This window comes from Salvelinus sp. IW2-2015, linkage group LG18 (genome assembly GCF_002910315.2).
Source record: "Salvelinus sp. IW2-2015 linkage group LG18, ASM291031v2, whole genome shotgun sequence".
NCBI classification, from domain to species: Eukaryota; Metazoa; Chordata; class Actinopteri; order Salmoniformes; family Salmonidae; genus Salvelinus; species Salvelinus sp. IW2-2015.
In genome coordinates, this window is record NC_036858.1 from 50,824,797 (window position 1) to 50,849,734 (window position 24,938).

Here is a 24,938-nt window from a genome sequence, read left to right on the forward strand (position 1 = left end):
TTCACATGGATGTGTTTTTTTTCTGCGTTTGGATTATTGCCATTACATATGAGGGGTAGACAACATGCTTTGATTGGTGAAAACGGTTATCCTACAGCCTATATTAGGATATATAAGATGTAAAGAGTATAAAAGTTTCACAGATTCTGTACGCAAGTATGAATCATGATGTTGATGAAATGTAAAGGCATTGAAGCATCCTCTTAGCCGAATAACCATCTCCCAGTCCCCGGTCCCCGCTGCAACTCACTTCATATTTTAATGAGCACCTGAGAAAATATACACTCCACCCGCCCACGTCTCCCTTTCCGCACTATCCATTGGCTGCCTCCTAAAACCTCACGCACGTGTCTGCCGATTGGTTTAAATCTGACACAAATGATTTCATAAAGCTTTTATTTTCTAACTAGTGTAAATGGTTGAAGAAGTCTGGTACCCAAGAGACGTGAAGTGGCTTGTCTCTACAGAATTCGCTGACTCGTCCCCTCTTACTCTTTCTGGCGCTGGAGGAATAGTTGCGTCGGTGTGTCCATGTGATTGCGAGTGAGTACCCTGGGTCTTTTGATAGTTCTGCGGCGGTAGGCTACTGTACTTAACTGGACGGCGCGCGGATAGGATGCTCTGAGCGCGTCTGTGGAAAGTTTAGCTCGTCATCATTCAACACAGTGATATTATGTTATATTTTATCATACGAGCGCATGGCCAATGATGTGTTGATATGGGTTCTATTCTAAGCTTGTACAATATGTTTGTGGTAGGTAGGTAGGTAGGTAGGCAACTAGACTACAGTATAAAGTTGATACCCAAGTCAAAGGTTTGCGGGATTGGGTAGCCTATATACAATATGCTGTAATGTTCAGTGATGCTGAATAGTCGCTGCAAAACTTTTAATTTGTGTGTTATATATATTTGATATAGGATAATAGTTGTTCCAAAGCTATTTGCAAGATAATATATTATGGATTTGAAAGTAATGTCTGTGCAGGCTAAGTCATTTGTATCTAGGCTAGAATGGATTTATTTATTGTAATAATTACATTAATTCATTAATGAATTAATGGTTGATGAAAATAACATATTATAACCCCTATCCTAACCCTCAAGTTAACCCTTACCCTTGTCCTAGCCCTAACCTTTACTCTAACCCTCATTCCAAACCTAACCCTAACATTAGCAAACAGTTGCATATCAACAGATGTTATGACCATCTGTAGAGCATCTACAATGGACTATCCAAATAAAGTGTGACTCATTATTATTTTTTTTATTTTTTTATGAGCTAATCAGTTATTAATTATTTTTCAGAGCTAATCAGATGTGATTGAATTGCAGTGAAATATTTAAGTACATTCGTAGTTTGTACTGAGTGTCAAGTTGGACCTATTTGAGAGCAGTAAGTGTTGTAATTGGCCATTAGTATGATTGTATAAGTGCCTTGGCTCTGATTTGAAGATGGTGTGTGTTTGTGTGTGTGATGAGGGCTCTTGCTGCTTTTCACTTTTTCGGGAAAATCTCCTGATGAAGTAGCATTCCTCTAAACTGTTGATTGGTCAGAATGATTATGACTAAGCTCAACTCAGTGTGTCTGGAACAGTTTTAATTCACTGATGGTGGTTCTCTCTGTGTGTGTGTGTGTGTGTGTGTGTGTGTGTGTGTGTGTGTGTGTGTGTTCATGCACGTGTGTGTGTGTGTGCGTGCGTTCCCCATAAGTGTGTGTGTTTGAGGGGTGCAGTGATGGTGTCCTTCACAGAGAGGAGCCTCCATACAGCGTGTTGTGAAAGTGAAGATGCTGGTGCTGCATGGTGCTCTTTGTCGCAGTCTTATCAAGATTTGAGCACGACGTGAACACTTGCTGATGTTTGCATACTGTACTGTAATGGCCTCTTTATGGCCCCATAAATAAAGTCCAAAACATCTCACCATTTCAAACGACAGTGTTCCAATCTGTCAAATCATTTTATTTCGTAATTGAGAGTGATATTCTATTGTATTGAAGGAGAGCATTTGGTTATTTTCCATAAAGAAAGCAGGTTTTGGACTATATTTCTGTATTGTTCACTGATGTACGAGTTGTTGGTTGTGTGAGAGTGGGTTTTGATTTAGTTGGCATATCAGTAACTGAGTTTACTCACAGCTCAAATACAACTAGATATATCATATATGACAAACATATTTCATATGAGTCATAGCTACATACTTCTGAACTTCCTAAACTCTTGTAGGGAGGGGTGTGAAGAGCAATGTGATAAGGGACGTCCCAGAGAGTGTAATGTGTTTTACTGCAGTGCGAGGTAGTTGAGAAACAGGCAGGAGCCGCTCAGATCTGTCCTTGAGGTAAAGTAGTACCGTAGAAGCCTAATGTACTAGCAGGGTTCCGTCCTGTCCTCTCTGCTCCTCTCCTGTTGTGAAAGAGCTGGACTGGTGAAAGCAAAAATACTTGGTAGACGTTTTGTTGTCCGATCAGTGCAGAGGAAGGAGAAATGAGAAGAAAGATACTTTTTTAGACTATTGAGATTAACACAGTTCCAACTCTTGGATAAGTGCAAATTAAGAAAGGAGGGGAAGAGAGGATGCCACGTTAGACCATTGAGATGCAGCTGCTGTCTCATTGCAGCAGTAGAGCTTGTGTAATACCKCTGTCTTGGTTTGGCACCAAGCTAGCTTAACAAAGGATCTAATAATAAATCAAATCAAATTTTATTGGTCACATACACATGGTTAGCGGATGTCATTGCGAGTGTAGCGAAATGCTTGTGCTTCTAGTTCCGACAGTGCAGCAATATCTAACAAGTAATATCTAACAATTCCACAACAAATACCTAATACACACAAATCTAAGTAAAGGAATGGAATACGAATATATAAATATACAAATATATGGATGAGCAATGACAGAGCGGCATAGGCTAAGATGCAATAGATAGTATAGAATACAGTATATACATATAGGTAGGTAGGAAACACTTATCTCCCTCACTAGCTTTAAGCACCAGCTGTCAGTGCAGCTCATAGATTACTGCACCTGTACATAGCCCATCTATAATTTAGCCCAAACAACTACCTCTTTACCTACTGTATTTATTTATTTATTTTGCTCCTTTGCACCCCATTATTTCTATCTCTACTTTTTCTATCTCTACTATCTCTACTCTACTTTATTTTTTTTACTTGCTATATTGTATTTACTTCGTTGTATTTACTTCGCCACCATGGCCTTTTTATATTTTTATTTATTTATATATATATTTTGTTTGCCTTCACCTCCCTTATCCTGTCTCTTATACACATCTAGATGTGTATAAGAGACAGGTATTATTGACTGTATGTTTGTTTTACTCCATGTGTAACTATGTGTTGTTGTATGTGTCGAACTGCTTTGCTTTATCTTGGCCAGGTCGCAATTGTAAATGAGAACGTGTTCTCAATTTGCCTACCTGGTTAAATAAAGGTGAAAAAAATAAAAATGAAAATGAGATGAGTAATGCAAGATATGTAAACATTATTAAAGTGGCAATATTAAAGTGACTACTGTTCCATTTATTAAAGTGGACAATGATTTCAAGTCTGTATGTAGGCAGCAGCCTCTCTGTGCTAGTGATGGCTGTTTAACAGTCTGATGTCCTTGAGATAGAAGCGGTTTTTCAGTCTCTCGGTCCCAGCTTTGATGCACCTGTATTGACCTCGCCTTCTGGATGGTAGCGGGGTGAACAGGCAGTGGCTCGCGTGGTTTTGTCCTTGATTATCTTTTTGGCCTTCCTGTGACATTGTGTGCTGTAGGTGTCCTGGAGTGCAGGTAGTTTGCCCCCGGTGATGCGTTGTGCAGACCACACCACCCTCTGGAGAGCCCTGTGGTTGTGGGAGGTTCAGTTGCCATACCAGGCGGTGATACAGCTCACAGGATGCTCATAATTGTACATCTGTAAAAGTTTGTGAGGGTTTTAGGTGACAAGCTACATTTCTTCAGCCTCCTGAGGTTGAAGAGGCGCTGTTGCGCCTTCTTCACCACACTGTCTGTGTGGGTGGACCATTTCAGTTTGTCCATTTCAGTTTGTCCCTCACCTCCTCCCTGTAGGCTGTCTCGTCATTGTTGGTAATCAAGCCTGCTACTGTTGTGTCGTCTGCAATCTTGATGATTGAGTTGGAGGCGTGCATGGCCACGCAGTCATGGGTGAACAGGGAGTACAGGAGGGGCCTGAGCACACACCCTTGTGGGGCCCCAGTTTTGAGGTTCAGCTAAGTGGAGATGTTTCCTACTATTCACCACCTGGGGGCGGCCCGTCAGGAAGTTCAGGACTATACAAGAGCTATTCCTCTTGTCCAGATGGGATAGGACAGTGTGCGGTGTGATGGCGATTGCATCATCTGTTGACCTATTTGAGCGGTAAGCAAATTGAAGTGGGTCTAGGGTGACRGTTAAGGTGAAGGTGATATGATCCTTGACTAGTCTCTCAAAGCACTTCATGTTGACAGAAGTGAGTGCTACGGGGCGATAGTCATTAAGTTCAGTCACCTTTGCATTCTTGGGTACAGGAACAATGGTGGCCATCTTGAAGCATGTGGGGACAGCAGACAGGGATAGGGAGAGATTGAATATGTCTATAAACACACCAGCCAGCGGGTCTGCGCATGCTCTGTGGAACGCGGCTAGGGATCCTTGCGAGGGTTAACGCGTTTAAATGTCTTGCTCACATCGGCCACGGGGAAGGATAACCCACTGTCCTTGGTAGCGTGCCGCATTGGTGGCACTRTATTATCCTCAAAGTGGGCAAAAAAGGTGTTTTAGTTTGTCTGCTCAGACACGAGACGTATATGGCAGGGTCTACAGACGATCTTGGACTTCAAAACGAAAACCAGCCATGTCACGGACACCACCGGAGGGAATAACTACACTGTTTGTATTCGGCCATATTCTCAGTCACCTTTCCATGGTTAAATGTGGTGGTTCACACTTTCAGTTTTGCCCAAATGCCACCATCTATCCACGGTTTCTGGTTAGGGTAGGTTTTAATAGTCACAGTGGGTACAACATCCCCTATACACTTCCTTAAAAACTCACTCACCAAATCAGCGCATACGTTGATATTATTCTCTGAGGCCACCCGGAACATATCCCAGTCCGCGTGTTCAAAACAATCTTGAAGCGTGGATTCCGATTTGTCAGACCAGCGTTGAATAGTCCTTTGCACGGGTACTTCCTGTTTGAGTTTCTGCCTATAGGAAGGGAGGAGCAAAATGGAGTCGTGGTCAGATTTGCCGAAAGGAGGGCGCGGGAGGGAATTGTATGCGTCACGGAAGTTATGGTAACAGTGGTCCTGTGTTTTTCCAGCGTGATTGTTGCAATCAATATGCGGATAGAATTTAGGTAGCCTTGTTCTCAAATATGCTTTGTTAAAATCCCCAGCTACAATAAATGCACCCTCAGTATATATAGTTTCCAGTTTGCATAAAGTCCAGTGAGGTTCCTTGAGGGCCGTCGTGGTATCGTCTTGAGGGGGGATATACACGGCTGTGACAATAATCGATGAGAATTCTCTTGGGAGATAATACGGTTGCATTTGATTGTGAGGAATTCTAGATCAGGTGAACAAAAGGACTTGAGGTCCGGTATGTTGTTACAATTACACCATGAGTCGTTAATCATGAAACATACACCCCAGCCCTTCTTCCTGGAGATGTTTATTCCTGTCAGCGCAACGCACTGAGAATCCAGGTGGCTGTACCGACTCAGACAGCATATCCTGAGAGAGCCATGTTTCTGTGAAACAGAGTATGGTACAATCCCTGATGTCTCTCTGGAAAGCAACCCTTGCCCTGATTTCATCGACCTTGTTATCTAGGGACTGGACATTAGCGAGTAATATACTTGGAAGCGGTGGGTGGTGTGCGCGCCGCTGCCTCTCCCTCTTCTACGGCGGCGTTGTATTGGGTAGGCCTCTGGAATCAGTTAAAATGCCCTSGGTGGGAAAGTCTTATTCCTGGTCATTGTGCTGGTAAGTAGACGTCGCTCTGATATCCAGTAATTCTTCCCGGCTGTATGTATTAAAACGTAAGATTTTCTGGGCTAACAATATAAGAAATAATACATAAAAAAACTAAATACTGCAAAGTTTCTTAAGGACTAGAAGCGAGACAGCCCTCTGTCGGTGCCATCTTGCCACGGATCCCCCCGGTACTGCTGCTCATTCCGTTCACCAGCTCCGGAGGTCTACGTCACTGGCCTTCTAGGCGTCACTGAATTGGATTCATTACCACCGTACTGTCTTGTCTCATTACGCACACCTGGTTCCCTGCCTCCTATCATTATACAACGTGACACATCTTTAATCTTTGTAGTAGGGTAGGAGTGTGCAGCGTCGGTAATTATTAATTGATCAATACATGTATTTTGTTAGTTTGTTTCTATTTAAGTGGTATACCCTTAAACTTTCTCACCAACCACTGGCCAACATTGCACCTATAAAACATAACACATTTTCCTTCATATTTTGTGAAGTTATAGTTTCAGTCAAAGTTCCATTACTCATCTATCCCTTCCTGTCCTCCCCTTTTATAATGTATGTCCTGCCCTCTTATCTATTACAGAGCATTAGCAGGCCTGTAAAACGGCCTGTATTTCCCAGACTCATCAGTCATTATGGTCGCTTCTAATGGGTAGAAACGGCCACATCTCTTCCCTTCTCTACCATTCATTAACCCAGAAGCGATGAACGCAAGACTGTCTTTGCTGAACGCTACCCTCTTATCACTGTGCTGCCCACACACACACACACACACACACACGGCCAAGGAGGCTGGTGGGAGGAGCTATAGGAGGATGGGCTCATTGTAATGGCTGGAATGGAATGAATGGAACTGTATCAAACATATGGAAAGCTCATGTTTGACTCCGTTCCATTTATTTCATTCCAGCCATTACAATGAGCCCGTCCACTTATAGCCCCTCCTACCAGCCTCCTCTGACACACGGATGTACACATGGACGTGCACACACACACACAGACATACACATAGATGCAAGCACAAACTTACACATGCATGCCGCACGCACACACAAACACACACACACACAAACACACACACACAGCTTGCTATTACCCTACCCCGATTACTGGGACAATGATGCCGTTTTATCTCAAATTGAATTGTTGAGGAGGATGTTAAAGAGTCATATATCACCCAGACAGAGGCAAAGCAGAACGGTGTGTGTAAGCACTAAGCAGTGAGTGAATCCACAGCACTAGGGAGCTGAGATGAGAATGGTTCTGTTGTATTACATTAGAACTGAGGGACTGTGATGATGGCTTATGGTGTTTATACAGTCAGTTGGTAAATCAAGTTGTCAGCTTTTATAAGGCCATCAGGTTCAGTGTGTGTATGTGTGTGWGTGCTTGACATTTACAATGGGAATGACCTTCCCCAGCGGTCAAAACTGGTTGCCATTTCCTCATTATGACGTCATGATCAGGTTGTATACTGGTTGTAGAAGACTGTTTTGTTATTGTCTTTTTAGTGGTCAGAATGATTTTTTATGAAGACATGACGAGAGCCTTGCAACCAACGGGCATAATGTAGTACTGTGCTACGCATTACAGCCCACAAGAATAAACTAGCCGATCTGTGTCAAGTGATTATGATACCAGACAGCTGCTTCTAGGTTCTCTACTCCCACCCGCAATGAAATATCGAGCATCAGGAGCATCAAAAACCGTAAGGCTGTAAAAKATATTTGAGTATAAGAATATAGAAGAAGGAGGCCTATATTTCATTCAAAAGYTTCATCTTAAATGGCAAAATAATACTGTATAATATATGCCAATTGAAATAACTTTATTAGCCTAAATGTTATTTTGACAACAAAAAAAATATGAATCACGAAATTTAGTTCCACATTTCAAATATGGACAGTCCAGGAATATTTTACTCCAGATCTTTATAAGAAATGGCCATACCAGACAATAAAAAAAGACAGTGGTATTTAATGGACTGCATGGATTGGAAACTGATCAAATAGTAAGAGTAGGGTAACATAAGTTTTCCATGCATACAAAAATTGCCACAGTAGAGATTATTTCAGTTGTACGGAATGAWTGTTAAATAGTCTGGTCAAAATGTAGGACTAAGTTTTTCTGATGATAATACCCACCAGAGGGCGAATATACAGTACCAGTCAAAAAGTTTGGACACACCTACTCATTCAAGGGTTTTTCTTTATTTTCACTATTTTCTACATTGTAGAATAATAGTGAAGACACCTAAACAAATGAAAATATATTTTAGATTTTAGATTCTTCAAAGTAGCCACCCTTTCCCTTGATGACAGCTTTGCACACTCTTGGCATTCTCTCAACCAGCTTCATGAGGTAGTCACCTGGAATGCATTTCAATTAACAGGTGTGCCATGTTAAAAGTACATTTTGAAAATGTCTTTCCTTCTTAATGCRTTTGAGCCAATCAGTTGTGTTGTGGCAAGTAGGGTAGGTATACATAAGATAGTCCTATTTGGTAAAAGACCATGTCCATATTATGGCAAGAACAGCTCAAATAAGCAAAGAGAAATGACAGTCCAGCATTACTTTAAGGCATGAAGGTCAGTCAATTCGGAAAATTTCAAGACTTTTGAAAATTTCTTTAAGTGCAGTCACAAAAACCATGAAGTGCTATGATGAAACTGACTCTCATGAGGACCGCCACAGGAAAAAGACGCAGAGTTACCTCTGTCGCAGAGGATAAGTTCATTAGAGTTACCAGCCTCAGAAATTGCAGCCCAAATAAATGCTTCACAGAGTTCAAGAAACAGACACATCTCAACATCCACTGTTCAGAGGAGACTGCGTGAATCAGGCCTTCGTGGTCGATTGATTGACTCCGTTCCATTTATTTCATTCCACTACTAAAGGACATCAATAATAAGAAGAGACTTGCTTGGGCCAAGAAACACGAGCAATAGACCTGTCTCTTATACACATCTAGATGTGTATAAGAGACAGGTGTGATGGTGAGGGGGTGCTTTGCTGGTGACACTGTCTGTGATTTATTTAGAATTCAAGGCACACTTAATCAGCATGGCTACCACAGCATTCTGCAGCGATACGCCATCCAGTTTTTCAACAGGACAATGACCCAAAACACACCTCCAGGCTGTGTAAGGACTATTTGACCAAGAAGGAGAGTGATGTTGTGTTGCATCAGATGACCTGGCCTCCACAGTCACCCGACCTCAACCCAATTGAGATGGTTTGGGATGAGTTGGACCACAGAGTGAAGGAAAAGCAGCCAGCAAGTGCTCAGACTGTTGGAAAAGGCACACCTGTTAATTGAAATGCATTCCAGGTGATTTCTTCATGAAGCTGGTTGTGTTATTTCATAGTTTTGATGTCTTCACTATTATTCTACAATGTAGAAAATAGTAAAAATAAAGAAAAACCCTTGAATGAGTAGGTGTTTCCAAACTTTTGACTGGTACTGTATATTCAAAGACTTTGGTAGCAAGCAGGACTAAGGTGTCATCGACATCAGCTTTTAGGGTRCGGTTATGAGGTGACCAATAATGGTTGCAAATGAGATCAGCTGTGTTGGTGAATTATTGATGGTTTAATGCGAGATCAACTGGTGATAATCTGGTGGCCATCGACGGTTACAATATGCCCGACACCTTTTCCATTACATTTTGTTATGAAAAAACAAGTATTTACCTGGTTGTAATAGTGACTATTTGGTTTGTTTCTGGTTATAATCTTCTCAACCAGAAAGACAGTTTTCATCCAGAATATGATGTCAATGTGATGTCATATTTTCACCTCCACTGCCCAGCTGTTCTGAGGGTGTGGAGGGTTGCAAAATTATGCTAATTTGACCAACATATCAAGGTTATCCAGAAATCCTGCTTAGGAGATTTCCTGAATCGTAAGGGAATATGCAGAAAATGTAGAATTTTTCAACCAGGATTTCCAGAAAACTTTGGAATTTTGGGAAAGATGCTCAAATTTTGCATCCCTAAGGTTGTGATTCTGTCTACAGGTGATGATGTCCCTGTGGGTGTGTATATTCCTCCCTGTCCTCTCTGCGGCCCAACGGTCAGAGCCCATGTTCTCAGCGGTCACAGAGACCATGCTTCCTCCGGACTATGACAACAATCCCACCCAGCTCAACTACGGAGTGGCTGTCACCGACGTAGACAACGATGGAGACCTTGAGATGTTTGTAGCCGGGTGAGTGAGTGACATGGTCATTAGAACTAATCAGAACTAGTCAGAATTGGTCAGAACCAGTCAGAATGTGTCAGATCCAGAATATGTTAGACATAGGAAGCAGTGGATGATCTGGAGATGTTCATAGCCAGGTGAGTAAGTTAGAAGGTCTCAGAACCAGTCAAAAGAACTTAGAAGAACCTGTCAAAACCAGTCAGTGGAATATAACACATTAGATCTAGTAAAAGATAATACAAACAAAATAACATGCTTTTTCCAAAAACATGTTTCTTCCATCATTTTTGAAATGCAAGAGAAAGGCCATAATATAATATTGCAGTTTAGGCGTAATTTAGATTTTGGCCACTAGATGGMATCAGTGTGTGTGCCAAGTTTCAGATTAATCCAGTGGAGCATTGCAATACTGCATAGTATCAAGTCTGCCCAAATGTACCGAATTGGTCAATTGATACATGTTCAAGTACATAACTATAGAGAACATACAACAATGATATGGTAATACAATATTTAACTTTACAAAACGCCCAGGAATGTCTTACATGATGTATCATTAGCTTGTACACTTTCACACATGTAGATTGCCAGGTGGTGTGGGTGTGGAGCCAGAGACAGCAGGGGTTCAAACTGTAGAACCCAGTTCCTACATTTGAATATAACAATTGATTTCATCAAACAAAACTATGCTACATTTTATCTCTGGGACCCTCAGGATGACAAATCAGAGCAAGATTACTGAATGTAAGTACATTATTTACCTTCAAAGGTGAATGTAGCAAACCAGTTGCCGTGATACATTTTTTTGGTTGTTGTACACTCTCCTCAAACAATAGCATGGCATTTTTTCACTGTAATAGCTACTGTAAATTGGACAGTGCAGTTAGATTAACACAAATTTAAGATTTCTGCCCATATAAGACATGTCTATGTCCAGGAAAGTTTGCTGTTACTTACAACGTAATGCTAATCACATTAGCGCACTTTAGCTGAACAGTCCCGGTATAGGGACACCGATCCCGTAGAGGTTTGTGTTTCCAAGTCTATACTGTTGTTGTGTAAACAAATTGCATATATGCTTTCACTGGACATCTTCATTGGTTTTGAAAACTATTATAAATAAATTAACAGCACAACGCGGAAGCGTCAATTATTGAGAAAGTGGCACACATTTTTGCTCATTTATAAAAAATAAAAAACTGAAATATCACATTTACGTAAGTATTCAGACCCAAAACTCAGTACTTTGTTAAAGCACCTTTGGCAGCGATAAAAGCCTTGAGGCTTCTTGGGAATGACACTACAAGCTTGGCACACCTGTATTTGGGGAATTTCTCCCATTCTTCTCTGCAGATCCTCTCAAGCTCTGTCAGGTTGAAAAGGGAGCGTTGCTGCAAAGCTATATTCAGGTCTATCCAGAGATGTTTGATCCGGTTCAAGTCGGGGCTCTGGCTGGGCCACTCAAGGACATYCAGAAACTTTTCCCGAAGTCACCCTTGCGTGGTCTTGGCTGTGTGCTTAGGGTCGTTGTTCTGTTGGAAGGTGAACCTTCACCCCAGTCTCAGGTCCTGAGCACTCTGGAGCAGGTTTTCATCAAGGATGTCTCTGTACTTTGCTTCGTTCATCTTTGCCTCGATCCTGGCTAGTCTCCCAGTCCCTGCCATTGAAAAACATCCCCACAACATTATGCTGCCACCACCATGCTTCACCGTAGGGATGGTACCAGGTTTCCTCCAGACGTCATGAGAGTTCCCTTAGTTCAATCTTGGTTTCATCATACCAGAGAATCTTGTTTCTTGAGGTCTGAGAGTCTTTAGGTTCCTTTTGACAAACTCCAAGCAGGCTGTCATATGCCTTTTACTGAGGAGTGGCTTCCGTCTGGCCACTCTACCATAAAGGCCTGATTGGTAGAGTGCTGCAGAGATGGTTGTCCTTCTGGATGCTTCTCCCATCTCCACAGAGGAACTCTAGAGCTCTGTCAGAGTGACCATTGGCTTCTTGGTCACCTCCCTGACCAAGGCCCTTCTCCTCYGATTGCTCAGTTTGGCCGGGCGGCCAGCTCTAGGAAGAGTCTTTGTGGTTTCTAACTTCTTCCATTTAAGAATGCCACTGTGCTCGTGGAGACCTTCAATGCTGCAGAAATGTTTTGGTACCCTTCCCTAGATCTGTGCCTCGACACAATCCTGTCTCGGATCTCGGATCTCTACGGACAATTCCTTTGACCTCATGGCTTGGTTTTTGCTCTAACATGCACTGTCAACTGTGGGTTCTTATATAGATAGGTGTGTGCCTTTCCAAGTCATGTCCAATCAATTGAATTTACCACAGGTCGACTCCAATCAAGTTGTAGGAACATCTCAAGGATGATCAATGGAAACAGAATGCACCTGAGCTCAATTTTGAGTCTCATAGCAAAGGGTCTGAATACATATGTAAATAAGGAATATTCTTTTTTTAATCAATTTGCAACATTTTCTAAAAACCTGTTTTCGCTTTGTCTTTATGGGGTATTGTGTGTAGATTGCTGAGGATTTGTTTTTATTTAGTCCATTTTAGAATAAAGCTGTAACATAATGTGGAAAAAGTCAAGGGGTCTGAATACTTTCCAAACGCACTGTATATGACTGRTCAAAACTGTTATAAAACAGCCTATTCAAAATACTCTCAATTATGTTTGACCTTGTTACATTTATTCCTGCTTCAAGAAAAGCCACAAGGGCATGTTTTATAGAAAATTCACAGGGTGGCCAAAATGACATCAACCTTAATGTAACATTACAGAAACAAACCTAAAACAACCTCTATCCTGTTTAAATTCACTACTGCCTCAAGAAAATCCACCATGACATGCTTCAACAGTAAGTGAAATACAAGGTGGTACTATCACAAATTATGTCTATTACAGATAATTACATAACAAAATGTCTTCTCTGTTTTATACAATGTGGAATCCCATTCTGTTTCAAGAGGAAAATTGATTCGTTCTCACAGTAACAGGAGAATCAGGGAGTTTATAGCAGTAAAACGCTTTCTTCCATTTATGGACCTAAGAGACAATTACAGCGATTCCAAGACAAGATAGTGATCTCTCCAATAACCCCAACAAGGTGGGAAAAATGGAAAGTGATCTATTGTTTGCTTAACTAAAGTTTAAATAGGTCCTTAGCTCTTGCTCTTATGTTAAGGTATCTTTACTTCACTGAACTAAACATAGATGAAGAGGGGGAAAGGGATCTGTCATTTCTGACCAAGAGGACAAGATTGAGGGTAGGAAGTGTTCTGTCACTCACTTAGCTAAATGTACAAGAAAAGGGGGGWAGAGATCGGTCATTTTCTGAGCTAATGGAAGAGAGAGAAGGGCTGAACAAGGATGACAAAGAAAGTGCTTTACAGGATGAAAGTGTATAAGGGTGTCCTGAGGCTTCGACAAGTGGTGCTCATGGGAATGGATAATGCTCGATGGCGCTACACTGATAGAGGTTTGGCAAGACTGCAGTATACAGGAGAGTGGAGGTAGAGGCAGAGACAGGGATGGTGAAATTAAGCACTGTCATCCCATGATTATGATATAGTTTAGTGAAGTGTGGCATCTAGTTGAAGTTAAGTGATTGGAAGTTCAATAAGAAGTGGCCCTTTATTCTTAAAAACAAGATGTTTTGGCATCAAACCTTTCATCAGAGCAGGCTGGTAACCTTCACATTGTCTGAAGATCCCCTTCTCTTCTCCTTTATTCATTATTCATGACAAATGGCCAGATTTGAACCAGGTGGTAATATTTTCTAAAGGGAACATTGAGGACAAAGATTAAATAATGGTGAGATATATAAAAAAATAAATTGTAAATTAACATAGTTTAATGTTTTAGCTTTTATTTTTTGGTRTTTTAACCTCGCTGAAAAAACCTGGCCCTTTGGAAGTAAACCTGTCCCTCAGACATAAAATACTGGGGCATAGCCTACTGAATAGATGTATATCTTTGAGCAGCATTATTATTCCATAGACATATATTTTGACATAGTTCAGTCTCAAACTCTCTCCCCAGAACCAAATCTCACGCGATATTTGGTTCTGGGTTGCCGAGATGGGACACAGTTTAATGTATGTCTATSTTCCATAGAACACATCTGTAGTCAAAGTATGAGACAAGTTTTCAATGAATTCCTGAGGTCAGATAAGGGTATGTGCTATCCGGGACGTCCCTACCCAATTGAGGTTGACATTTTAAAATGGTTAAAGTAAGGGTCATGGTTATGGTTAAATGTAAGGGGAGGGGTTCATTTTAAGGTTTAAGTTTTAGGGTTGGGACGTCCCAAGGATGATGGATAGCACTGATCGTCAGATAAGTGTCCATAAATGACAGGTTTACTCTGTTTGACCTCCCATCATCTCTCTGCTCCATCTATGGCCTATAGCATCCAGCCTTTGACATCTACAGCCTATAACAAACAGCCTATACCATCTACGGCATATAACATCCAGCCTATGTGTACCGGTGTGTGTATAGCACTTTGTGACATCTGATGTAAAAAGGGCTTTATAAATACATTTGATTGATTGAATCTAAGTAACATAAAGAATCCATCGGTTTAAGCTAGAGATATCCGTGTTTTTGCATGGGCTGTGTCTCAATTCTTCGCATCTGCSTATGTTTCACTGCTGCATCTGCGATGGAAAGTGTCAGAGCTACAGCACTGTTTCAGACCAACAGACATCCGGAAAATCCGTCTTCTCACAAAAACATCTGTAGCATCTGAACGGTTTGGCCTACAAAACTAATACCATTCTATAGAAAGGGGAGACTCTCACAAACATGATGGTGTTTTTCCCCCACAAGCCTCACGGGACTCGTCTGAAATCAGTAACGCTAATTTGCCAACTTTTGTCTGTAGTGTCCGAACCGTTTGGGCTACAAACTAATATGACCTCAGGGGAGACTTTCACGAACACAATGGTGTCATGGGCCTATAAAAATAAGGGGTTAAATGTGTCAAAAACTTCCAAAGCTTTCTTATATTTCCTAGAAAGACACGTCAAAAACGTAATATTATAAATAATTGTTTTAATATTTCTGGGGGATACCTAATAGGGGTCCTAAAATTCAAAATCAAATAGTTAAATGATCCATGGTGTGACCTTCCTAAAACAATTCCATATATCAGCTTAGAACCCCCCCCCCAAACGGCATAGACTTTTAAGAAATAACATCGAAGCCCTATAACATCCAGCCTTTAACGTCTGCGGCATATAACATCCAGCCTTGAACATCTACGACCTTTAACATCCAGCCTATAACGTCCAGCCTATAACATCTACAGGCTATAACATCCAGCCTATAACTACTGTAGTAACTACACGGTTTTAGAAACTGACTTTTCTAAGGGAACTCTCATGAACCTTACCTGGGGCTTGAACATTTTTACATTATTCTAAATACCTGAAGGTTTGAGACATAAACTGGTGTTTGCTAATACCTAAACTTTAGCTCAGAGGGTTAACACGATCTTGAGGCGATTAAATACAAGAAGGCAATTACTCCCTGATTGATGATTTTAGGTGYAGCCCTATGGGCGACATTTAACTCTTCTTAAAACCGATACTATTTGCCCTAACAATACCTCACAAATCTTCAAGTGGGATCTCTCAAAACCTCCGATAGAATAATGTCCATGAAGGCAACGATTATTTATGCAAATATTAAAGTAAACACTGGAACTCTGTGCCCTGTAACTCTGTTGTTGCTATTGCCTAGCTCAAAGGGTTTACATGATGTGCAGCCTTTAACTCTGTTGTTGGTCTCTTACAGGTACAATGGTCCCAACCTGGTTCTGAAGTACGACAAGCAGAAGAAGAGACTGGTCAACATTGCTGTCGACAACCGTAGCTCCCCTTTCTATGCTCTGAGAGATCGCCAAGGCAATGCCATCGGAGTGACAGCCTGCGACATTGATGGAGACGGAAGAGAGGAGATCTATGTGCTCAATACCAACAATGCCTTCTCAGGTAGACACACACACACACACACACACATACACACACACACAGAGAGATGCATGCACACGTTTAAGCATACATACATACACTCGCACATGCACTAAAACGCACACACGATTACACACACACACATACACACGGATCACGTCCTCTCATCTCTCTGCAGACACAAACACAGAAGGGAGGATCAATATAGCAGAGATAAACATTTCTAATCACAGACTTCATCAGGTAACAGATAAGGACTTTGTGTCGCTATTAATCTTCTGAGAGTTTATAGGACTGACTGCCAAAACTACAATATCACAGCTTTATCATTTTCTCTTTACTTTATTTACCCCAAAATGGTTGTATAGGATTCTAGATGTTTTATCTTCATTTAAATCTAAAATATTCTCTGTTCTTTTCTCTTTTCTTTCTCCCTCCCCTCTTCTTTCCTCTCCTCTCCTCTCCTCTCCTATACTCCTCCTCTCCTGAAGGTCGTGCCACCTACTCTGATAAGCTCTTTAAGTTCCGTAATGGCCGGTTTGAAGATCTGTTAAACGACGACATTTACGAACACCGTGATGTAGCCAACCGCTTGCTGGACGATCTGTAGCCTGCGTAGACCGAAAGGTACAGGAGCTACACACACACACAACACACACACACACACACACAACAACACACACACACACACACACACACACACACACACACACACACACCACACACACACACACACACACACACACACACACACACACACACACACACACACACACACACACACACCACACTGACAGACTGGGAAACAGACGCACACGCACAGACTGAGAAAAACACTCACACTGCAGAACTCACTATACACAGCTCTCTAAACAGATCTGTCTTTCTATGTCAGTTTCTGTCCTTTACACCCCATTACTAACCTCTTTCTCATTTGAGCATATCAACAATAACTCAGGCTTTCTGTTTAGTGTCTCTTCTCCCAGCCCATATTATGATGTGGGTTTTATGTTTGTGTGTCTGTGTGTGTGTGTTTGTGTGACTGTAGGTGCGTAGTCATAATTCATGCTTGCTGTGTTTCCCGCCCTCCTCAGTGTGTGTTTATGACAGTTCATTAGAAGAGAGATGTGGTGTTCCGTCTCTTCTTTTTCTCAGTGCACCGCTGTAATTACAAAACAATGGGCTCGTTCATTCTACAGACAGACATACAAGGGGAGAAATTATGTCTACACACATTTATACACACAGACATGCATACACACAAAATACAAGACACAAACACACACATTTAAACAAACTTACACGCACACACACACACACACACACACACACACACACACACACACACACACACACACACACACACACACACACACACACACACACACACACACACACACACACACACACACACACACACACACACACACACACACACACACACACACACACAGTAAAATAATGTGACAATGGTTGTCCAGTGTATGGGCCAAATGGAGATAGGCAGAACAGCATATTTCTGTAATCATGACTGCAGTCCTCTCTACCCCACCCCAGGTTGAGGGATAAAGCTGTTACCCAGTGAGGTACAGTACGGACGGTATTAGAATCGATTTTCTGACTGCAGTCTCATCTGACTGGGCATGGGAGAGGAGCCAAGCCCATAGGAAAGAGATCTCCTTTTAATATGACAATACCTTTAGAATGGTCCAAACTCTTAGTCTCCTTGAGTGTGTGGTCTCCTTGAGTGTGTGTATTGTGTGTGTGTACTGTGTGTGTGTGTTTGCGCACGGGCATGTTCCTGCGTGTGTGTGTGTGTGTGTGTTAATTTCATGAGATGGATGAGAGAATAAAGCATTTTCCTTTAGCTGTAAAAATCTACCTCTCCTATACTTTCTGAGAGGACCTTCTTATTCTCCCATCCACAGTTGGAGTTAAGTTTACAGCAGTCATTGATGAGCAGGGTGTGATYCCGCCTCGTGTAATGGAGATTTCTCATCATTGTACTGTAATATGATATATAATATATAAATTATAGCCCCATTGGGCAGCATCACAAGGTTATAAAAGCCACTGGTTTGACCAGTTTGAGCAGTTTCTCACAGCAGGAAAATATTCCTGCATTATAATTAATTTACATTTTTGTAAGGGTTGATACATTTTTTGTTAGGGCAAATYAACTCTGAMWTTTTTTTWGGTGTAAATTACAARCTTTAGAAGCCTTTTTAAWCCTTGAATACACTACATGTTTGCATTTCCTGCTGCACAGGAAAATTCCATTCGACAACAAATTAAGATATAGCACATTTGTATTTGTGCTAGGAAATTCAACTGATCAATCAACTTCAATTTTGTATCACTCACGTCCCTAACACACTTTATAGTGAAAGACAGTGTGAAAAAGGGGGAAAAGACAGAGAAAAATGTTGTAATAAGGCCTAAGATGTGAACCACTCTGTCTTGTTCCCCCTTTCAGGGGACCACCAAATCACAGTCAAAAGCTCTTGAAGACCACAATTCCCAGAGTCGCAGAGATTTTTTAACATAAAATATGTTGCCAGTCAAATGTACAGTATGTATGCATGTGTATATACAGTACCAGTCAAAAGTTTGGAAACACCTAGTCATTCAAGCGTTTTTCTTTATTTKACTATTTTCTACATTGTAGAATAATAGTGAAGGCATGAAACTATGAAATAACACATATGGAATCATGTAGTAACCAATAAAGTGTTAAATAAATCAACATATATTTTAGATTCTTCAAGGTAGCCACTCTTTGCCTTGACAGCTTTGCACACTCTTGGCATTCTCTCAACCAGCTTCACCTGGAATGCTTTTCCAACAGTCTTGAAGGTGTTTCCACATATGCTGAGCACTTTTCCTACACTCTGCGGTCCAACTCATCCCAAACCATCTCAATTGGATTGAGGTCGGGTGATTGTGGAGGCCAGGTCATCTGATGCAATACTCCATCACTCTTCTTGGTTAAATAGCCCTTACACAGCCAGGAGGTGTGTTTTGGGTCATTGTCCTGTTGAAAAACAAATGATAGTTCCACAAAGCGCAAACCAGATGGGATGGCGAATCGCTGCAGAATGCTGTGGTAGCCATGCTGGTTAATTTTGCCTTGAATTCTAAATAAAACCCAGACAGTGTCACCAGCAAAGCACCCCCACACCATCACAACTCCTCCTCCATGCTTCATGGTGGGAACCACACATGTGGAGATCATCCGTTCACCTACTCTGCGTCTCACAAAGACACGTCGGCTGGAACCAAAAATCTCACATTTGGACTCATATCACAAAAAGGCCACTGAAAGTGTGGGGGAAAAGAGAAAAAAAGGTAGAAAGACGAATTTGTCTGGTGTTATTTACTTCTAAATAGACTTCTATCACTCACTCAGAGATATAATTACTCATCTAGACCACTGCATCTTTCTTAGTCTCCAGTGTGTGTGTGTATTTCGCATACGTACTTCCGTATATGTGTGTGTGTGCATGCCTCCGTATGTGTGTTTTTTTAGTCTCCTTGGGAGGGAAGTGCCATCATTTGTCTTTTCCAAACTGATGAAGGGAAGCTATTGATTTAAGACATGCGAAAGTGATAGATGACATTGAAACAGGACCACTTTCAGACAAAGACTAGTGACCGAAAGTGAGCTTTGGGGTAAAGAGCTATCTGGAAACGATTTACACTTTTAGCTCTAAATGTGAATATTTGGTCCTAACCGAATGTCAAAGTTGATTTGTTGACTGTAATAGCCTCCCTAACCTAAGTCAAACAACGTCACAATGCGAAAGGCCTTCAAAACACGCACACACACATGCCCACACAGCCATTCATGCATGCATGCATGCACACACACACAACCACACACAATATGTATAGTCTCCTGATCTGTAATAACTGGTTACAGAAATGAGCGTGAGTGAAGCATCATTACTGAAAACCACTGACTTTTAACACCAGTAACCAATTTTCAATGGCCTTGGAGCCTGCAGCACTAAATCGTACTTGTGTGTGTGTGTGTGTTTGTTTCTATTACCTGAGATGGATGTGCTGAGAGAGTGAGCTRTGACGATCTGATGCTGATGGTGACATTTACGTTCCTTAACAGTCATTTTCCTTTTAGTCCCACAGTGGAAATTAGATTAGATTGGATTTAGTCACATGCACAGGGTCACAGATGTAGTTGCAGTGTACAGTGAAATTGTTAAGCTCCGAGCTGATTATCTGGGGGTAGAAGCTATTGCCCAGTCTCTTAGTTTTAGCCATGATGCTCCTGTACTGCGTGCGTCAAAGTGATGGATGCGAGGAGAACAGGCCGTGGCTCAGGTGGCTGATGTCCCTGATGATCTTCTTGGCCTTCCTGTGACATTTGGTGTTGTAGGTCTTGGAGGGCAGGCAGTGTGCMCCCAATGCTGCGTTTGGCTGAGCGTACCACCCTCTGTAATGCCTAGCGGTCCGCGGCGGTGGAGATTCCATACCAGGCTGTGATGCAGTCCGACAGTATTCTCTCGATGGTGCTCCTGTAGAACACTATGAGGACCCTCTGGGACAGGCACATTTCAGCCAAATTTCTTCAGCCTCCTGAGGTTGAAGAGTCGCTGTCGTGCTTTCTTCACCATGGTGTCTGTGTCGTTTGACAATTTCAGCTCCTCCGAGATGTGTACGCAGAGGAACTTAAAGTTTTTGACTGTCTCCACGGCGGCCGCTTTGATGAGGATGGGGGCGTGCCCAGCCTGGTTCCTCCTAAAGTCGACAATCAGCTTCTTTGTTTTGCTGATGTTGAGGGAGAGGTTGTTAACCTGGCAACACACCATCAGAGGGCCTATCTCCTCCCTGTAGGCCATCTTGTCGTTGTTGGTAATCAGGCCTACTACTGTCGTGTTGTCAGCGAACTTGATGATGGAGTTGGTACTGTGTAAGGCCACCATCGTGGATATACAGGGAGTACAGGAGGGGACTGAGGATGCATCCTTGTGGGACCAGCTCTAGTTGATGAACAGCATCCTCACATACCGTATGAATTCCTCTTCTCCAGGTGGGTGAGGGCAGTGTGTGAAGTGCAATRGCGATTGCCTCGTCCGTGGATCTGTCGGGCGGTAGGTGAATTGGAGACGGTCGAGTGTGTTGGAGATTGAGGAGGTGATATGGTCTTTGACTAGCCTCTCGGAGCACTTCATGATGATGGAAGTGAGTGCTACAAGTCGGTAGTAATTCAGTTCTGTTACTTTCCCTTTCTTGGGCATGGGATGTTAATTGACATCTTGAAGCAGGTGGGGATAATGACCTGCACTACAGAGAGATTKAAAATGTCGAAAACACAACAGTTGGCTGGTCTGCACATGCTCTGAGGGTGCKGCTAGGGATGCTGTCTGGGTCGGCAGCCTTGTGAGGGTTAACACGCTTGAATGACTTACATGCGTCCTCCGTTGTCCTCAGGGGCTCTCCTCGGCAGTTCAGAGTCGTTATGCTCGAAGCGTGAGGAAATGTGTTTATCTCATCCGTTAGGGCGGCGTTGGTGTCCGCGACATGACTGTCTTTCTTTTTGTAGTCTGTGATCAGCAGTCTCAACGTCAACAGTGAAGAGGCGACTCCGGGATGCTGGCCTTCTAGGCAGAGTTTCTCTGTCCAGTGTCTGTTCTTTTGCCTATCTTAATCTTTTCTTTTTATTGGCCAGTCTGAGATATGGCTTTTTCTTTGCAACCCTGCCTAGAAGGCCAGCATCCCGGAGTCGCCTCTTAAGTGTTGACGTTGAGACTGGTGTTTTGCGGGTACTATTTAATGAAGCTGACAGTTGAGGACTTGTGAGGTGTCTGTTTCTTAAACTAGACACTCTAATGTACTTGTCCTCTTGCTCAGTTGTGCACCGTGGCCTCCCACTCCGCTTTCTATTCTGGTTAGAGCCAGTTTGCGCTGTTCTATGAAGGTAGTAGTACACAGCGTTGTATGAGAACTTGCAATTTCTTGCATGGAATAGCCTTAATTTCTCAGAACAAGAATAGACTGACGAGTTTCAGAAGAAAGTCCTTTGTTTTTTGACATTTTGAGCCTGTAATCTAACCCACAAATGCTGATGCACCAGATACTCAACTAGTCTAAAGAAGGACAGTTTTATTGCTTCTTTAATCAGCACAACCATTTCCAGCTGTACTAACGTAATTGAAAAAGGGTTTTCTAATGATCAATTAGCCTTTTAAAATGATAAACTTGGATTAGCTAACACAACGTGCCATTGGAACACAGGAGTGATGGTTGTTGATAATGGGCCACTGTACGCCTATGTAGATATTCCATTAAAAATCAGTTGTTTCCAGCAACAATAGTCATTTACAACAATAACAATGTCTACACTGTATTTCTGATCAATTTCATGCTATTTTAATGGACAAAAAATGTGCCTTTCTTTCAAAAACAAGGACATTTAAGTGGCCCCAAACTTTTGAAAGGTAGTGTATATCTATGCAGTGATGTTTAACTTACAATTTCAATCTAATAGTATATTAGTAATTGACTGACCCGGTCTCTCCAGATCTCGTAACAGTACTATTTCTAGGGTCAATTTTAGATCAATGTTATGCATTTTCAGCCATTCCTGAACCTGAGACCAGAAACAGGCTACCTGAGGGCAATACCAAAATAAATGGAAAATTGATTCTGTATCCTCACAACAAAATCTGCAGAGTTTCGATGATTTTATGCCCCAAATATTCAACATTTTGTTGGTGGCAAGAATTCTAATTCATAATTTTAGCTGAAAAGCACAAAGTATTGAATCTTGCTTCGTTTTATATATCAGCTCATATCATGGAATCGGTTCATCAAAAATCTCTTCCCAACTATTTTGCAATCTGTATGGCACAGTTGTCAACATACTGGTATACTTTCCTATTTATGCTATTTTTATTCCTCTGCCAGTTTTAATCCATTATATTGGGCAGACAGACCCGTTCCCTACCTCCTCCCGCTACCACCTGCCTCCTCCATTTTTGGGGTAATGCTGTAATCAATTGGTTGTATTCTTGGATTGAGCAGACTTCCCGTACAATTCTGATAACTCCACGAAAGACAAAATTCTACCATTGCAATTTACAATATAATTTATGAACAAAATACCCTTTTAAAACATCTTCACATAAATACAGGTATTTTATCAACCAGCACATTTGAGTTCAGCCATAATATTTGTTGTAATATTAGTTCTATCTTTTCAGGGGGATGAAATTGAAATTGTAGCCAGCTCTTCAATGCTTGTTTGAGAGAAAGAGATACTTTGAAATAAGTATCATTTTCAATTAATCAAAAATGAGACATGGAAATCTGCACAAAGGCAAAAGGCAATTTTTAAATAATGGATGAGCTTTTCTTAGTAATCTACTTGAGAACCATTTAGGGTTCAAGTAAAACTTTTGAGTAAGTGAAGCTTTAATAGAGAGGTTTAGTGCTTTTATATTTAATAATCTCAACCCACCCAATTCATATTCATTATATAAATAGGCACGCTTTATTTTCTCTGGTTTAGCTTCCCAGATAAAGCGAAATATTTTTTGCTCATATGATTTGAAAAATGAATAATCAGGAGTAGGCATCGCCATAAGTATGTGAGTAAACTGAGATATGACTAAGAAGTTAATCAGGGAAATCTTTCCATAAATAGACAGGCATTTACCTCTCCATGGTTGCAGGATCCGGTCTATTTTTAGAAGTTTTCTATTGAAATTCATTGTGGAGAGTTTATTTATATATTTTGTGATATGAATAGGTAAACTGCAGTGTAATGTAAAAGTTGTATTTTTTAAAGATCCAATACATAATATTGTACACTTATCATAATTATGTTTTAGTCCAAAGAGTCCAGAAAAGTTATCTAGATCTTCATTGAGACATTGCATGGATCTAGCTTGCGGACTTAATTTAAAACTTGAGTCATCGACATACATGGACACCTTTGTGTTTAAGCCTTAGATTTCTAATCCTCTAATGTTGTTATTGCATCTGATTTTAATAGCTAGCAGTTCGATGGCCATAACGAATAGATATGGTGACAGTGGACACCCTTGTTTAACTCCTCTTGACAATTCAAAACTCTCTGAGAAGTAGCTGTTATTTACGATTTTACACCTGGGGTTGCTATACATTTCTTTTACCCATTTTATAAGAGAATCACCGAAATTGAAAAAATCCAGGCATTTGTAAATAAAATCCAGTTTTACTTTATAAAATGCCTTTTCAAAATCTGCTGTAAATCTCAGACCTGGCTTCTTAGATGTTTCATGATGTTCTATTATTTCTAGTAGTTGTCGTATATTATCTCCAATGTATCGTCCATGTAAAACACCTGTCGGATCAGGATGAACAATACCTGGTAAAACCCTTTTAATTCTGAGTGATACGCTAGTATTTTTGCATCACAACATTGAAATGTAAGACACCTCCAGTTTTTTAGATAGACTGGATCTTTATATTTGCCATCTGGGTCTTGTTTTAATAATAGTGAAATCAGACCTTCCTGCTGAGTACCTGACAGACCATTTCTATAGGAGTAGTTAAAACAATCTAACAATGGCGCTTCTAGCATATAAAAAAAGGCTTGATTAGACCTCTACCGGTATGCAATCAAGCCCTGGAGTTTTTCCAGACTGAAAGGATTTAATAGCCTCAAAGTTATTCCTCTGTAATTTGGCCTTCACACTGATCTTTCTGTACATTTGTTAATTTTTTAATTTTTTGTTTTATTTGGAAATAATT

At 41.2% G+C, this 24,938-nt stretch overlaps 1 protein-coding gene across 1 annotated transcript in view; it reads left to right on the forward strand.

Annotated features, from left to right (window-relative positions):
* Positions 1–430: 430 nt before the first annotated feature.
* crtac1b (cartilage acidic protein 1b) overlaps positions 431–24,938 on the forward strand; it is a 62,210-nt gene continuing 37,702 nt past the window's right edge. The window contains 5 exon segments of the mRNA XM_024007072.2: positions 431–543; positions 10,018–10,208; positions 16,006–16,202; positions 16,673–16,768; positions 16,771–16,808. Of these exon segments, the coding sequence (XP_023862840.1) occupies positions 10,021–10,208; positions 16,006–16,202; positions 16,673–16,768; positions 16,771–16,808 (519 nt within the window). The 5' untranslated portion in view covers positions 431–543; positions 10,018–10,020.